General features: G+C 46.9%; 1 protein-coding gene across 8 annotated transcripts in view; it reads right to left on the minus strand.

Annotated features, from left to right (window-relative positions):
* Positions 1-17,991, minus strand: part of tenm4 (teneurin transmembrane protein 4) — a 414,166-nt gene that overhangs the window by 332,558 nt on the left and 63,617 nt on the right. For 4 of the 8 annotated variants that reach the window (XM_067986263.1, XM_067986262.1, XM_067986261.1 and 1 more), the window contains 3 exons: positions 8,173-8,190; positions 8,031-8,055; positions 5,845-5,872 (listed from right to left, as the gene is read on the minus strand). The exons of the other annotated variants lie outside the window; for them this stretch is intronic. In XM_067986263.1, the coding sequence (XP_067842364.1) occupies positions 5,845-5,872; positions 8,031-8,055; positions 8,173-8,190 (71 nt within the window). The remainder of the gene's footprint in view (positions 1-5,844; positions 5,873-8,030; positions 8,056-8,172; positions 8,191-17,991) is intronic. 8 annotated transcript variants of the gene reach the window in all.

Genomic DNA, 17,991 nt, shown 5'->3' on the forward strand with positions numbered 1-17,991 from the left:
AAAGTTAAAAACAGTGGATGTCCAAAGGGACTTAGGCGTTCAGGTACATAGATCATTGAAGTGTCATGAACAGGTGCAGAAAATAATCAATAAGGCTAATGGAATGTTGGCCTTTATATCTAGAGGACTAGAGTACAAGGGGGCAGAAGTTATGCTGCAGCTATACAAAACCCTGGTTAGACTGCACCTGGAGTACTGTGAGCAGTTCTGGGCACCGCACCTTCGGAAGGACATATTGGCCTTGGAGGGAGTGCAGCGTAGGTTTACTAGAATGATACCCAGACTTCAAGGGTTAAGTTACGAGGAGAGATTACACAAATTGGGGTTGTATTCTCTAGAGTTTTGAAGGTTAAGGGGTGATCTGATCGAAGTTTATAAGCTATTAGGGGGACCAGATAGGGTGGATAGAGAGAAACTATTTCCGCTGGTTGGGGATTTTAGGAGTAGGGGGCACAGTCTAAAAATTAGAGCCAGACCTTTCAGGAGTGAGATTAGAAAACATTTCTACACACAAAGGGTTGTAGAAGTTTGGAATTATCTTCTGCAAACGGCAATTGATTCTAGCTCAATTGCTAAATTTAATTCTGACATAGATAGTTTTTTGGCAACCAAAGGTATTAAGGGATATGGGCCAAAGGGGCAAGTATATGGAGTTAGATCACAGATCAGCCATGATCTTATCAAATGGCGGACCAGGCACGAGGGGCTGAATGGCCTACTCCTGTTCCTATGTTCCTATGTGCATTCCCTTTTTATTGATTTTCTCACCAGTGGAAACAATCTTTTATGAAGTACCCTTTCAAAACCTTTCAGAAAATTGAAAACCTTTATTGTCTCCTCCTTAACTTTTTTTGTTTCCGTGAGAAACGCCTCAATTGTTTGAGCTTACTAACTACTGTCTTTTAGGGAAGAAAACTTCTTGTCATTACTTGGTCCGGCCTATATGTGTCTCCAGTCCCACGCGCTTAACTGCCCTCTGAAATGGCCTAGCAAGTCACTCCGTTGTATTAAGAAGGCGGCCCAACACCATCTTCCCAGGACAACTAGATATGGGCAATAAATGCCGGCCTTGCCAGTGACGCCTACACTCAAAGAATGAAAAAAAAATTCTATTTGTCTTTTTATGGCTTTTTCTAATTGCATTCTACTTTTAAAGATCTAAGTATCTGCATCCCTGGATCTCTCTGCTCCTGCACTCTATTACGTCATACTGTGAGAATTCCTATCAGTTTTTTTCTCCCAAAATGTACTACTTCATATTTCTTTGTGTTGAATTGCATCTGTTACCTATCTGCCCACTCACTAACCTGTCTATGTCTTCCTGCATATGTCTTCATACAATCTTTTGCATTCTACCTCAAAGATTGCCATGCTGTCACAGGGAACATGAGGTGCATAGACATAACACAGTACTAAAATGGTTGAGGTATGTCTTTGTTAGTATGTTGTCTCTAACCATTAAAGAACAAGCAACTTCTGGATAGCTGGAAAACATTCCTGCAGCAGGAGGGATCTTAGCTACCAGAACTCAAAATCTGGTTATTTTATCACTTTCCTGCGTCATATCAGACCATCCAATCGAGCAAAAGTACAAATGGAATCCTGGAGGCTTCAGTGGGGTTGCCATCACTGACATGTATGAAAAGTCACAATTAATGGGAAGACACTGGTTACATTGTTATAGGGAAGTGCTATGTACAGCTTGTACAGATTTTAGGGCTTTGAATTTGCATCGTTTTGCTTCATGTTTCCTTTTTTTGAGAATTGCAGGAACTTAAATGTATTTAACAGCAGGAGAGGCAGTCTTTTTAACCAGTCCAGTAACTGGTTACAGTATCATGACAGTATGTTTAATTGACTGCTCTATCTTGGCTACATAGTGGTGTGCAACACAAAGAAAAACACAATAAAAATCCTGAGGAATATTCGGATCCTATTAAGGAGTTTCTAATCTTTTAAATGAGATATCTGAAAGTACTTTTACATCAGTGTTTCGGCTCCAGGCACAGAAGTGAAAGCCCAAGCGCCTTTGTTTCCTTTTCACTGTGCCTTTGTGCATTTGGTCCCTGTTAGAAGGCCAATAGAAAGAGATGCTTGTGTTCTGTAACTCTGACCTGCAGTCTTGGAATTGACAAAAAGTTGGGTGCTCGTTGTCAGTAGAGGTACAGAATTGACCTAATTTATCCTATTAACCTGGCATCCTGCCCCACCCTGAGGTGCTGCTTTAAAACCCACATCATATCCAACAAAAACACCTATTTCCACAACATTGCCTGCCTCTGCCCCCACTTCGGACCCTCCACCATTTAAACTCATGGGTTTTTATTCACCTGTAGACTCGATTATTGCAATGCCCTCCTTTCTGGCCTCCCGTCCTCCACAAACTCCAACTTGTCTAGAATGCAGCCACCCATATCCTGTCCCATATTAAGTTCTGCTTTCCCATCATCCCTATCCTCACTGAGCTAAACTAGCCCCCTGTCCCTCAACGTGTTTATTTTTAAATGTAAGGAATCTTGCAACACCAGGTTATAGTCCAACTGTTTTATTTGAAAATCACAAGCTTTCGGAGGCTTTCTCCTTCATCAGGTGACACTCGCTCACCTGACGAAGGAGAAAGCCTCCGAAAGGTTGTGATTTTCAAATAAAACAGTTGGACTATAACCTGGTGTTGTAAGATTCCTTACATATGTCAACCCCAGTCCATCACCGGCATCTCCACATCATGTTTATTTTTAGTTACTCACCTTTCTTTTCAAATCCCGCCATGGCCATTTACCACCCTGTCTCTAGAGCCTCCTCCAGCCTTATATTCCTCTCCCTTCACCCTTCAGTCCTCTGACTCTGGTCTTTTGTACATTCCCCCTGCCTCTTGTCCCATCACTGGTGGCACAGCCTTGATTCAACTCTCTGGAACTCCCTTCTTAAATCCCTCTGCCTTTCCACTTCTCTCTCTCCTCCTTTAAAAGCCATCTCAAAGCTTATCTTTTTGGCCAGGCTTTTGGTCATCACTCCTAATTTCTGCCTCCGTGGCTTGGCGTCCATTTCTCTGTCATTTCCATTTATGGAGTGCTTCAAGACACTTTTACATTAAAAGTGCTGGATAAAAGCTGCTGTTGTTATTCTGTTATCATGTGTAATACAGTCCCAGTTCCCCTTCTTGAGAGGTAGGGGTGGAAATTTAGCCGTGTAGCGCCCGTTGTGTAGGCATTATATGGCCTCCTGAAGTTCCAAAACGGCATCCGGAATGCGCGTGCACGCTTCTAAGGTGATGCGCGCCGGAAACCATCTTGTTGAAGGAGCTCGCGCAGGCGCAGATAACGAACGCTGGCTGCATGTAAAGTAAGGACAATGTGCGTTAGATCAATGTGCAATGCTAATTTAAAGGGATAGACACCATTTTGGCACTTAACGCTCCAGCTAACACACTGCCTTAACCACGACCAGCTGAACATGCCTTTGACGGCCTGGAGGAACCTCCCCACCAGCGCTATTTAAAGGGACCATACAGGATTTACAGGTTTGTTGCTGGATTATTGCTTCTCGCTGCTGATGCAGTTGTACCTGTTTTTGGAGGTCTTCCATACTTGAATATTAGGACTAGGGGATATAGCTTAACATTTAGAGCCAGGACTTGTAGGAATGAAGTTAGAAAACGCTTCTACATGCAAAGGGAGGGAGAAATTTGGAATGCTCCTCCGTAAATGGTAGTTGGTGCTAGCTCACTTGTTAATTAAGTCTGAGACTGATGGATTTTTGTTAACCAAGGGTATTAAGGGATATGGGGCTAAGGCAGGTATATGGGGTGAGGCCACAAATCAACCATGATCTCACTGAATGGTGGAACAGGCTCGAGGGGCTAAATGCCACTGCCACTGCCACAGGCTGCCTCCTGTTATGCACCACCTTCTCCCGCAAGAAAGCGGGACATGTGTCGGTGAGTATCCTGCAGGATGTTTGGGTGATGTACCTGTCATGTGGTTGAATAGCTGCCAGTGTGTGTGACCTATGAGTTGTGGGTGTGTGGCTTGAAACAATGGTAATGTGTGAGGGTGAGATGAAGCATCTGATTGGAAGAGTTGAGTACTGATTGAAAGATTTTGTTGGTATGTGGGTGATGGGGGGTGTAGTGCGTGGAGCAGTGGATGCGGCTAGTGGTGTAGTTGATAGGAGTGGCCACTTGACAGTTGACCTCACTCACCTTGATCACTCATGTCAAATCATTGAACTTCTTCCTGCACTGCATCCATGTTTGTGGTGCTATGTGCCTGGCATTGACTTTATCCTCTATTGCCTCTTGAGTATATGTCTGGAGGGCCTCTTGCACCCCTGTGGATATAGAATGCCCCTCCTTCTGTCCACCTCTTGCACCTCTACTGCATCATCAGAGAACCTTGGTGCACGCTCTCTCGCAGGCCTGGTACAAACTCAGATCGGCAGATTGGCGAGGTCTGGCATGCAGATTGGAGGATGTAGGATTTAGTAGTGCGCAACCTTTAATCAATGTTTTAACATAACTCATCAGTTTGCAAACATAGTGACAGAACCTGCATCTGTGTTTTACGTGTGTGATGTCTGATCTCCGTTCAGACCCGTATCTTATAGTTTGCACTTATATATATGGTGTAGGATGCCTTTAAGAGGTGCAGACTGCCTTTAAGAGGTGTGGGCAGCTCACGCAAGATTCGGGCCCCCCTGCTGGTGAGAAGTGCCGATGCTGGAGAGAATGTTGCAGCTGGGCCTCCATACTGTGCTTCAATCAGGTAAATGAGGTGGCAGCATGAATCTAACGTGTTGCCTACGTCAGGATCACCGGGCGCGGGTATCGCGCAACGTGATACCCGCGCCCGGATTCGGGCCATATCCAATTTAACCACGTCATCTTTGTTTTTTTCTTCCCCTCATGCAATGATTATCTTTACTACTTTATACCATCTGAGCTCAAAGCAGACAAACCTGCAATTACCTGGGTAAACTTGTTGAATTTTGCCCTCCAAATGGTTCAAGTATAACATAAATCCACTGCTGCATGTACGTCGAGTTAATGCAGCACAAAGTTCCCATGTTCAGACAATAATAAAACCTACAGTTTTGTCTTTGAATAAAAATGGAGAACAGCGCCCAAAGATATTTGTCAAAAAAACCTAATCCTTGAGCTGGATTCCACTGTATGGCATTAATTTACAACATGTACATTGTGTTGTGGTTTTATTTTTTTAGATCACTTAAGTGTAATCCTTTGTTGCTATATGTAGTTTTGGATTCTTCTCTCATGTTAGTTTATTTAAAATCCAATTTTCTCTGGCTGGCTTTCTAACACAGATAAATCAAGGAAAGGTCCACCAAATTGCGAAACCTCAGAGATTACACACTTAGATCTCAGTAAACCTTTACTACAGGCTGGCTGTGCCTTCTGAGTTTGTATTTCAAATCAAATCTCAACAGAGGTATAATTTTTACCTCTTGTCAAATGTACAGCAGAATTGCAGTAATTAACAGTAGGAGAGATGGGGGTTAAATTGGATAATCCTGAATGTGGGCGCGGCAAGTGCGATACGCGATTAACCCATGCACGGTCGTTGCGATGCAGGCAGCACTTAACATTCACGCTGGCTACTGTTTTAAATGATTGCTGCGTGCAGCCAGCTCTACCTGCACTGTTGATTGGCTGTACGCATCAGTAGGGGTCCCCAGCATCATGAGTGTCTTGCGCTTCTTAAAGGTAGCCTGTACCTCTTAAAGGGGAGGTGCATTATGGCTGCAAGAAGTGGTGGGAGTCATTTGAAAAGTGATTCAGCGCTCTAATACTTTGACGGATGACTGCGCCTGCAAGACAGCGTGCACCAAGGTTTTCTGATGATGCACTGGAGGCCTTGGTGCATGAGGCAGCGAGAAGGAGCGGCATCCTGCATCTGCAGTGGGGGCAGGAGGCCCTCCAGACATATGCCCAAGAGGCAGTAGGAGGAAGTTGCGGAGGAGGTAAATGCCAGGAGCATAGCTCCAAGAACATGAATGCAGGGAGAAGTTCAATGATTTAACATGAGTTTTCAAGGCGAGTGAGATCAAGTTTCACGTGGCACATCCTACGAATTGCACCACTAGTGTCATCCAGTGTTCAATGCACTACACCCTCCATTACCCAGCTATCAACAATCTCTTTTTATTCATTCATGGGATGTGGGCGTCGCTATCAAGGCCAGCATTTATTGCCCATCCCTAATTCCCCTTGAGAAGGTATTGGTGAGCCGTCTTCTTGAACCGCTGCAGTCCGTGTGGTGAAGGTTCTCCCACAGTGCTGTTAGATAAGGAGTTCCAGGATTTTGACCCAGCAATGATGAAGGAATGGCGATATATTTCCAAGTCGGGATGATACGTGACTTGGAGGGGAACGTGCAGGTGGTGTTGTTCCCATGTGCCTGCTGCCCTTGTCCTTCTAGGCGGTAGAGGTCACGGGTTTGGGAGGTGCTGTTGAAGACCCTTTGGCGAGTTGCTGCAGTGCATCCTGTGGATGGTATACAATGCAGCCACTGTACGCCAGTGGTGGAGTGAGTGAATGTTTAGGGTGGTGGATGGGGTGCTCAACCTTCCAAATCATATGCTTGATCTCACCTTCACACACTTAGCACTGTTGCAAGCCTCACACTCACAGTTCACACACACTGCCAGTTATTCAACCATGACAGCCACATCACCCAAACATCTTGCAGGACACTCTCTGACACACTTCTCTCTTTCTTGCAGGAGAAGGTGGTGCATAACAGTAAGCAGCAAGAAACAACTGGAGGAGGAAAAGTGCCCCTATGTTTTAACTCCCATGGTGGAGACAGTACTGGACATCATGGGAAGGGCCATCGCTGAGCCATGGCCACTAGCGGTGCTGGAAAGATCAATAACGAGGGTCTCTGCACACCCAATCCTCCTTCTCTCTTCCCACTTCTCCCACATCTCACAATCTTTTCTGACTCACGTGCTGCAGATGGTGTAAGCACACACTTCTTATTTCATCCTCTCTCCTCACCACAACCCAATCCGTGTCCCTTTGTCATTTCAGATATTGAAGAACTGGAACTGTCCCAGTCAGAGGAGGCAGAGGAAGAAGACAGTGATGATGAAGACACACAGTAACATGATCTTATACTCGCAGCCACCAGCTCATAGACTTACACTGCGCGCACTTTAGATGGGCCAGGCTACAGAAGAAGGCTGATGGGCGTACACAACCAAATGCTTGGTGCACTGGAAAGCCTGCCAGAAAGCCTGCGCACAACGTCGAGGAGCATGGAGGAGTCCAGCTCCAACTTGGCACAGGGCTTTGTGCAGAGCTTGGAGCCCATCCTTTCCAACATGGAACAGTGCCTTCCTCCGCCTCCTCTGACTGAGAAGGTTCCAGTTCTTCGGTATCTGAAATGACAAAGGGTCATGGTGAGGAGAGAGGAGAAAGTAAGAAGTGCGTGCTTACACCATCTGCAGCACGTGAGTCAGAAAAGATTGTGGGATGAGGAAGAAGTGGGAAGAGAGAAGGAGGATTAGATCTGCAGAAGTGCTCATCATCGATCCCTCCAGCGCCGCCAGTGATGGCCAGCACTGTCTCCTCCACGGGAGTTAAAATGCTGAGGTGTGCTTGTCCTCCTCCAGTTGGTTCTTGCTGCCTACTGTTATGTGCCACCTTCTGCAAGAAAGAGGGAAGCGTGTCAGTGAGTGTCCTGCAAGATGTTTGGGCAATGTGGCTGTCATGGTTGAATGGCTGCCAGTGTGTGTGAACTATGAGTTGTGGGTGTGAGGCTTGCAACAGTGCTGAGCCAACCATGGAAGCAACCATGATACAGCACCTAATGACCGATGTCACAGCTTCCATTGCAGCACAAACAGCTTCCATAAAAGGTATGACTTCTGTCTTGGAAGCTCAGGCTGCTGCTTTCGTGGCTCTGGGTCCCACTGTTGAAGGGGGCTTTTAGGGTGTCACAGCAGTCCAGCAATCTGTTCACCAACAGAACACCAGGATTGCTGAGGCGCTGCCCCTGGAGAGTGACAGTGGCTCCATGGAAGAGGAACCTGCTGTCCTCTCTCAGGATGACAGCATTCCTGTTCCCACCCCTGCCACTCCACTAGTGCCCTTGCTGTTGCCTGTCAGCCAGCCAGGCCAGACTGCTGCAGCTCAGGCCGAGATGGTGCAGTCTGAAGCTGGGCCTTCTTGGCCCAGAGGTGCTCGAGGTCGTCCTCCATGGCCATCTGCAGTCCCCTCAGTTGAAGGTCAGCAGCCTCCCACCACCCATGCTCCAGCACTGGGGATGCACCTCGTAGGAGCACTAGGATAGGTAAAGGCACACGAACAACAAGCACCAAGTGAATGCAAAAAGGTGAATAGTCTCATTTTGTTTATATCATTTCATGTGTTAATTTATAAATGTGCATTTAAATTTGCATTTGGTGGTGGTTTTTATTTCTGTGATGAGCTGAAGGAGGAACCATTGTATAATCATAAGGAGGATGATTTGATGGTCATGTGAGAGAGGAAAGGTAAAGAGTGTGGGATTGTTGGTGAATGGGGAGGTATCGTTGAGGTCACTGGTATCGCTCATTAATAATCTGATCATGCAGATCCCTGGCAGAAAGGCCTGTCTACATTGTAGCCTCCCTTCCTCTTCCTCCACTTCCTCCTCCTCTTGCTCATGCTCCTCGCGTTCTCGCCTGATAGGCGGTGGCAAGGGCTGTTCCCTCATAATGGCCTGGTTGTCCAGCATGCGGCATACAAAGACAAATCTCGATACCCACTCAGCTGAGTACTGCAGGGCGCCTCCAGGTCGGTCCAAGCAGTGGAAGCGTTGCTTGATGATGCCTGTGGAGTGCTCTACGATGTTCCTTGTGGCAGAATGGCTCTCGTTATAGGCCTGCTGTGCACGTATACGTGGGTTCCTCACTGGAGTAATTAGCCACGCCATGAAGGGATAACCCTTGTCGCCCAGTAGACAGCCTTTTACTTGCCGTGCTGGTTGAAATACAGGTGGAACAGAGGACTGCTGCACAATGAAGGAATCATGACTGCTGCCAGGATAGCGGGCATTCACCTGCATGATGCGCTGCCTGTGGTCACACACCAACTGCACATTGAGGGATTGGAATGCCTTTCTGTTCATGGCAATGTCCGAGTTCAGATGAGGAGCACGCATAGCAATGTGCGTCCAGTCAATGGCCCCCTGCACCATGGAGAAGACTGCAACCCGAGCAAAACCTTGTGCTCGCTCCTCCTGCTTGTCTCTGGCAAGATGGAATGAGATGAACGTGTTTCCCATTGTGTAGCGAGCCTCAGTGACCTCCCTTATACTGCAGTGCACTGCAAACTGCAAACCACAAAATGTTGCATATCGCTCCAGCAGCAGCCTGAAAGGAGCTAGAGCCATAAAAATTAAAAGCCACAGTCACCTTGACAGCCATATGCTATACTTCCTCTGCTTTGAGGCTGCAGTTGTGGCTGCAGCAGTTGATGAATTTCAGTCATGACCTCTTTAGTGAACCGAAGACGTCTAATGCACTGATCGCCGCTGAAGTTGAGATAAGAGAATTGGTCTCTGAAGACCCTCTGTGGCTATAGCCTCCTGCTGAGTGCCCTGCTCCTCCTCTTCCTCCTCCCTCTTCTGGCAGCTTATCCTGCTCTGCTTGGCCTCTCTTCATTTTCCCAATCATGTTCAATTCCCAGAGGAAGGCCTCGCAGGCCACCCATGCTTGGAAGCAACTTTTTTTAGCAAAATATTTTAAATGACACAAAGTACAGCAAAACCAGCCAGACCACTCTCTCTGTAGACTACTGAATCTTTATCCAAGTAGAGAAAACCCTCCAAAAACACATACAATTACACCAGCAGCCAGATGAAATAATCCAGCAACTAATCTGTAAGTACTTCATGATCCGTTTAAATACTGCTGGTGGGAGGTCCTTCATGCCCTTTAAGTCCTGTTCAGCTGTGCGAGGTTAAGACAGTGCGTTGGCTGGAGTGTAGAGCTTCAAAATAGCAGCACTGCCTTCAAATCAGCGTTGCATACTGATCCGCATCATATTCTCCCTACTCTGCATGCTGCCAGCAGTCGTTAGATGCGCACGCACAAACCCCTTTACCAAGATGGCGCCCTGTGTGCTTCCCGTCGGAAATGCACGCGTGCATCTCGGACCCCATTTTTGGGATTTAGGTTTCTGCATAGCACCTAAAAACAGGCGCTACACAGCCCAATTTCATCCCCACTGTTTTTGAAATCTTTCTCTCTTTTTCCCCATTACCACCTGGTATCCAGGCTCATAAGCCTGAGTTATTTGTTCTATTTCACTGCAGGTTTCTGAACAGTATTAAAAGAAAGATTAAAGCATTTGCACATGATGGTAAAATCAACACTATACAGTTTTCAATTTGCACTGTTTAAATTTACTGCTAAATGTGATTTTGTTTTTTTTTTGGTAGTTTATGAGTTAACCTGTGAAAAGTAACTAAATACATTTTCCTGGCTGCTCTGTCGGCCTCCTGCTGGTGTTATAGCAGGAAACTGGTGCAATTCCCATGGAATTTCAGCCCCAGTATATTTTATTTTGCAGTAATGCTCCATTTTGTTTTATACAGAGAAACAGCATACGATGAAATCTGTTGACTAATTTGTTCGCTGCAATTAGAACTATATCATGCAAAATACAACTGAGAGTGAGTTATAGCTGTAAAATCTCTTCAGAGCACACTGTCATATGACTGTAATTCTGCACTTGGTTGTTAAATCATGACCAGTACTTTTTTCCATGGGTTTAAAGATCATATCTGACCTGACTTTGGGCAGCCTCAGTCCAATTTCTGGCAAGCAAGGGCCCATAGTACAAAATTGCCTCTAAATCTCCACTAACTGGCAGCTTTGTTCACTGAGAACACAAACTGGCTGGTGTGGCAAATGGAATAATGTAACACTGGCGCAGTGGAGTGTCGGGACAGAGCAGAGGGGCTGTATTCTGAGCCGCACCATGCTACATCTATACATGTCAACCATCAGCGCTTGAAGCTGAAATATTGACAGTTAATGTTTTGGGGACCCAGTCCACCTGTCAACATTCGCTGACAAAACTCAACATGTACTGTGCCTTCTTCCCCTCAGCATCATTCATCGAGTCTTGCTGCTAATGGGAGTGATACCATCAGCTGTCAGTAGGAATAATTCTTGTTAGAACAAGGGTTCTACTTACTGTATGCAACAGCAGGAATTACTTTGAGCTGCTGGACTCAGGTAGATGTGGCACTGAGAAGGGGAAGATGGAGGGGGATTGGATGGCATTGAAAGGGAAAGAGAAAAGGGAAATGAATGACAGTGACGAGCAGAGGGAAGGGGAAAATAAACAGCATGGGGAAACAGGAAATGAAGAGCAGAGGGAAGGGGCAGAAGCTAGGAGAAGTATTTGGGGGGGGGGGGGGTGAAGGGAAAATCTGGGAGTGTTGCTTTGGAGTGGGGAAAGTGACTGCTAGAATTAACAGAGATGGAATAGGGAAGGGGAGGAATGTCAGCATGAACTGGGATAAGGGGAGGGGGAAGAATGTCAGCATGAACTGGGATAAGGGGAGGGGGAAGAGTGTCAGCATGAACTGGGATAAGGGGAGGGGGAAGTGTGTCAGCATGAACTGGGATAAGGGGAGGGGGAAGAGTGTGAGCATGAACTAGGATAAGGGGAGGGGGAAGAGTGTCAGCATGAACTGGGATAAGGGGAGGGGGAAAGAGTGTCAGCATGAACTGGGATAAGGGGAGGGGGAAGAGTGTGAGCATGAACTAGGATAAGGGGAGGGGGAAGAGTGTGAGCATGAACTGGGATAAGGGGAGGGGGAAGAGTGTGAGCATGAACTAGGATAAGGGGAGGGGGAAGAGTGTGAGCATGAACTGGGATAAGGGGAGGGGGAAGAGTGTCAGCATGAACTGGGATAAGGGGAGGGGGAAAGAGTGTCAGCATGAACTGGGATAAGGGGAGGGGGAAGAGTGTGAGCATGAACTGGGATAAGGGGAGGGGGAAAGAGTGTCAGCATGAACTGGGATAAGGGGAGGGGGAAGAGTGTGAGCATGAACTAGGATAAGGGGAGGGGGAAGAGTGTGAGCATGAACTGGGATAAGGGGAGGGGGAAGAGTGTCAGCATGAACTGGGATAAGGGGAGGGGGAAAGATTGTCAGCATGAACTGGGGTAAGGGGAGGGGGAAGAGTGTGAGCATGAACTGGGATAAGGGGAGGGGGAAGAGTGTCAGCATGAACTGGGGTAAGGGGAGGGGGAAGAGTGTCAGCATGAACTGGGATAAGGGGAGGGGGAAGAGTGTCAGCATGAACTGGGGTAAGGGGAGGGGGAAGCGTGTCAGCATGAACTGGGGTAAGGGGAGGGGGAAGAGTGTCAGCATGAACTGGGGAAAGGGGAGGGGGAAGAGTGTCAGCATGAACTAGGGGAACTGGAAGGGAAAGGAGTGCCAGGTGGTGGAGTGGGATGGGGTGAGGGGAAGGTGGAAAGTATCAGGGAGTGGAAGAAGAGTCCCTCATTGAATCAAAGTTCAGAAAGGGTGGATAATTTGATAGGGGACAGTGTCTCAGAGAATTGGGTCGAGAGAGGGTCGACTATCCCTGTAAACTATGGCAGGGGAGAACTGAATATGGGAGAGTGGCTGTTGAGGTAGTTTTTGGGGAATTCATGATTAAAAAATCTATCCGTTATAAAATATAACCATGCATAATATTAACTAGAATCCATAATTTTTAAAGTAAAAATTCAAATTCTATTAAGGAATATGCCCAAGGAACCCTCTAGAAATGCCCCAATAGTTTTGCACCTTCAACAGTTGTATTTCAGGCTTTCATGGACTTATGCCCCCCTCCCTCCCCAAATACAAATGAAGGAATATTGGGTGTACTTACAGCTTAAGTTATAAAGCCAGAGTGAACTACTTGTTTTCACATTTAATAGGTTTTGAATCAGTCATTCTTGAATTGTCGGTTGGTTCATTTTTTTGGGAGAAGGGCTGTGCCAGCTTTTTTGAAGCTGCTGGTCAGGTTTTGCTAGTTTCCTTGGTTGGCATTTATGTCTATGACATGGGGCCCGATATTACCAGGGCGGCGGGAGGGTCTATTGGGCGCGCGGGTAACGCGCAGTTGAAATCAGTCTGCTTCGCGCGCAATCGCAGGCTGATTGGATCCACTTACCTGTTGTTCCGGGTTCCCCGCTGCTAAGCTGCGCGGCGGGCGGACTGCGCATGCTCAGTAAGGTCTGTCAGCTGGAGGAGCCCTATTTAAAGGGGCAGTCCTCCACTGACTGATGCTGCAAGAAATAGGAAATATTACAGCATGGAGCAGCCCAGGGGGAAGGCTGCTTCCAGGTTAATGATGCCTCACTCCAGCTCTTATTGGATGGGGTGAGGAGGAGGGGGAGGACAGAGATCTTCCCCCCGGCGGGCAGGAGGAAGCGGCCTGCCTCTGCCACCAAGAAGGCCTGGCTCGAGGTGGCAGAGGAGGTCACCAGCACCACCAACATATCGCCCACCTGCATACAGTGCAGGAGGTGCTGCAATGACCTAAGTAGGTCAGCCAAAGTGAGTACACTTACTCATTCCCCTACACTCCGTCTGCCACATCACCGCCCCCACCCCACATCTCTTTCTGCACTGCCAACACTACTCTGTCACATCACCCCTCAAACCTCATCCTCATCTTACCTGCACTTACTCACCTCGCCAGTACTCATCCCGCCACTACCACTCAACCCAATCCTCATACAATCTCATGGCTCTATCTCATACTCACACTCTCATGCATCTCTTTCACAGTCAGCCTCACTCAACCTGCCACTACCTGTGCTGCAGCCACAGGGCATGCATCACATATGTGCAGTAGGCAGCGTAAGGCAAACATGTCGTGAGCATGAAGGGGATGCACAAGGGTGTTTGAGGGTTTGTCATGGTTTTTACTTATATTTAATTTCTGATCAACTCACATCACATATTATATTGGCACCACTACTGCCACGTCTTTGCGAATCTTGTCTGGTTTGTGCAATAATGCCCTTTCCTGAGGATCACAATGAAGACCCACAACTGATGCCACCCATTGTGTCACTGCCGAGTGGGTGTAGGTGTATATGCAGGGCTCTTTTGTGCAGACAACTGAGAGACGTCGGCGATGTCCCCGGGGACACCCTGGAAGGATGCGGAGGAGAAGTTGTTGAGGGCAGTGGTGACTTTGACAGCGACAGGTAAGAAGATGGTGCTCGGGCCAGCTGGGAGCAGCTCGGCATGAAGGAGGCTGCAGATGTCCACGACTACATGTCGAGTGACTCTGAGCCTCCGTGTGCACTGCTGCTCAGAGAGGTCCAGGAAGCTGAGCCTCGGTCTGTGGACCCTGTGGCGAGGGTAGTGCCCTCTGCGACGCATCTCTCTCTGCGGTTGCCCTCCCTCCTGTTGTGCAGGTGGATGTGTCACAGCACTGTGTTGTGGAGCTCCACATGTCAGAGGTGGATAGCATGGCCGGCGAGGCTTGTGATTCTGTTCGCCCTCCGAGGAGGACATGACTGCAGCTACGGCGGCCCCCATCTGGATGATGTACAACTGAGGGGGTCCGCAAGGTAGGTACATGTCTCTGGACCCCAGGGTAAGTGTGCAAGTTGGTGAATTTTATTGTCAGGAGGAGGGTGGTGGAGGCCAAACTTTGTTCAAGGTGACAGAGTGGCCTCCTGCAATGGGTGAGGGTCTCCCCCCCCTCCACCTGCCAAATGGACCGTTGCAGCTGCCACAGGCTGATGGCTGCAACACGTCCATTTGAACTGGGAGTGTTTCCCCCAGTGTGGGAAACAGTCCCAGTTGTTTGCAAAATCCCACCCCATGTAAAATATCTCCTTAATCAGGTCTCTAAACGACCTGAAATACCTAAATAAATACCTTAAGTGGCACCCCGCTGGCTTTAATTGCCGGCGGGAGTCCCACATGCGGGGGCTGCGCGCGCATGTCAGCGCGTCAGTGGGGAACCCGGAAATGGGGCGGGTTGGAGTCGGGCTCCCGACCCGCCCCGGGAATCTCCGATTTTCATAGCCCCCCCGCCAGGAACGCACCCGATCGCGGGTGCTAAAATCGAGCCCACGGTGTTTGAAGCTGACTGTGGAAACTTGAAGCATTCCATTTTCTCGCGTAAATATTCCCCACCTTGATAAAGATTCATGAAAAATAGACTCACAAAAAATTAGAATTATAAAGGGAAAATGCCAGGCTTGTTTGGGATATATAAAATGGCAGCACAGATCAATGGTCTTTCTGTCATATAGTACTCAAGAAACTACAACTAATTCTTTTTTCTGCATGGTCAATGTGTCGGGAAAAATAAGCCCAAGGTATGATTGATAACCACGCAATTTTTCAGTGATATGTGTTTAACTCTGCAGGGATCTCTGTACTTCTTGCTGAATTAAGTGGCTCCTAAAAGGTACTATGACATTTTTATAAATAATTGTGTCAATGCACCTTAGGATTCAACTTGCACTTTTGGTGGGAATTGTTTGTTGAAACCATACAGGAAACACAATATTTGATTTTAAATATTTGTTCTTGAATTCAATCTAAATATTTCCAATCCATTCATTGAACCCCACCCTTCCAGTTAAGGAGGTTTGAGGAGAATGTTTTTTTATTTTTGAAAAGAAACTCTTTAAATTTGTCTCTTTCAGATTGGAGGCTCAGCAGGGCGTTCAGTGCCTGAATAACAGGCACTGTGCAGCCATGTTTCTAGGCCATAATCCCCAGTTCCAGCTCTTTATCATCTATCTCTGTTATGCCAGTCCTCAAATCATAGCCTTCATTTTTGTCTCCATTCTGCTGCACACACAGCATTTGTAGTGATCATAAATAATGATTTAATTATACTATTCATTCCTGGTTTAAAACGGCTAACTCAGAAAATTGACTTAAATGGTATTTTTTCTGTGAATGGCCACAAGGCAGACCAGTCTGCCTGCAAATACCAACACATATATTCATACGTGCACAGCAAAATGAAAATTCCTCCCTTAGCAAATTAGAAATAATCTAGTTTCAACAAGTGATGTTTGTGAACATCAAAGATTGATGGGACTGGTAAAGCAAATGTGCTACTGTTTTTGAAATCAGTTTTCTTACTAAGGGTTTTACCAGTGTGGTTTTCCAATAACTATATTTATATTAAGATCACAATGCACCAGATGTTAGCCCACACCCCAATTTTTGATCGACGCAGCATGAGGTTTGCAAGGCCTTTCGAAAAATTATGTCTATAATTGCCAAGATCACATTCACAGCAGTGCACTGCTAACATACTCTGCATTACCATTCTAATCTATATTGATTCATTGAAACGATGAAGAATAGTCAATATTTAAGTAAATGCAACACAGAAGCTGCAAGTCAAAAACCTTTTTTCCAAATAAAGTAACTGGCATTGGCAGCTTCCCTCCCATCAGCTGATCAAAGAACAACACTGACAGTGATCATGGAACAATCCTTTGCCCAAACCTTCCCATCCTCCCAGCATAAGGAGGCTTATAATATAAAATAAAAACAGAAAATGCTGGAAAAACTCGGCAAGTCAGGCAGCACTGTAGAGAAAGAAACAGAGTTAATGGGCTAGAAATTGGGTCATCTAGTGCCCGTTGTTTCGCGTCTTGGCTGCGCACGCACTTTTCTAGCGTGATGTGCGCCAGACGCCATCTTAGTATAGGTATTAGCACGTGCGCAAATAACAAACGCAGCATGTAAAGTAAGGAGAAAATGGATACCGTGTGCAACGCTGAATTAAAGCGATAGACACCATTTTGGGACATAATGCTCCACTCAAAGCACAGTCTTAACCACGACCATCTGAACATGTCTTAAGTCCTGGAGGACCCCACAATCACGCAATTTAAAGGGACCATTCAGGATTTACAGGTTAGTTGCTGGATTATTGCTTCTGGCTGCAGACACATTTGTACCTGTTTTTGGAGGTCTCCTATACTTGAATACTAAGACTAGGGAATATAGCCTAACATTTAGAGCCAGGACGTGTAGGAGTGAAGTTAGGAAACGCTTCTACACGCAAAGGGTGGGAGAAGTTTGGAACGCTCTTGTGCAGATGGCAATTGATGCTAGCTCAATTATGAATTTTAAATCTGAGGATAGATTTCTGTGAACCAAGAGTATTAAGGGATATGGGGTTAAGGCGGGTATATGGAGTTAAGTCATAGATCAATCATGATCTCATTGAATGGAGGAACAGGCTCAAGGTGCTAAATGCCACTGCCACTTGCTGCCTCCTGTTATGTGCCAACTTCTCCTGCAAGAAAGTGGGACATTTGACTGGGAGATGTGCCTGTCATGGTTGAATAGCTGCCAGCGTGTGTGGCCTGTGAGTTGTGGGTGTGCGGCTTGCAACAGTAGTAATGTGTAAAGGTGAGAGAAAGCATCTGATTGGCAGAGCTGAGTACTGATGGAAAGAGTTTGTTGGTATGTGGGTGATGGGGGGTGTAGTGTGTAGAGCAGTGGATGTGGCTAGTGGTGTCGTTGGTGGGGGGCGCCACTTGATAGTTGACCTCACTCACCTTGACCACTCATGTCAAGGCATTGAACTTCTTCCCACACTGCATCCATGTTCGTGGTGCTATGCGCCTGGCATTGACTTCGCCCGCCCCCCCCCGCTGCCTTCCACTGCCTTTTGAGCGTATGTCTGGAGGGCCTCTTACACCCCCTGCGGATATAAGATGCCCCTCCTTTTGTCCACCTCTTGCACCAAGGCCTCTAGTGCATCAGCAGAGAACCTTGGTGCACGCTCTCTCGCAGGCTTGGTACAAACTCAGATCGACAGATTGGTGAGGCCTGGCATGCAGATTGGAGGATGTGGGATTTAGTAGTGCACAACCTTTATTCAATGTTTTAACACAACTCAACAGCTTGTAAACAAAGGGACAGGACCTGCATCTGTCTTTTACATGTGCGATGTCAGTTCAGACTCCG

The sequence above is a fragment of the Heptranchias perlo genome, chromosome 6 (genome assembly GCF_035084215.1).
Source record: "Heptranchias perlo isolate sHepPer1 chromosome 6, sHepPer1.hap1, whole genome shotgun sequence".
In the NCBI taxonomy this organism is placed as follows: domain Eukaryota; kingdom Metazoa; phylum Chordata; class Chondrichthyes; order Hexanchiformes; family Hexanchidae; genus Heptranchias; species Heptranchias perlo.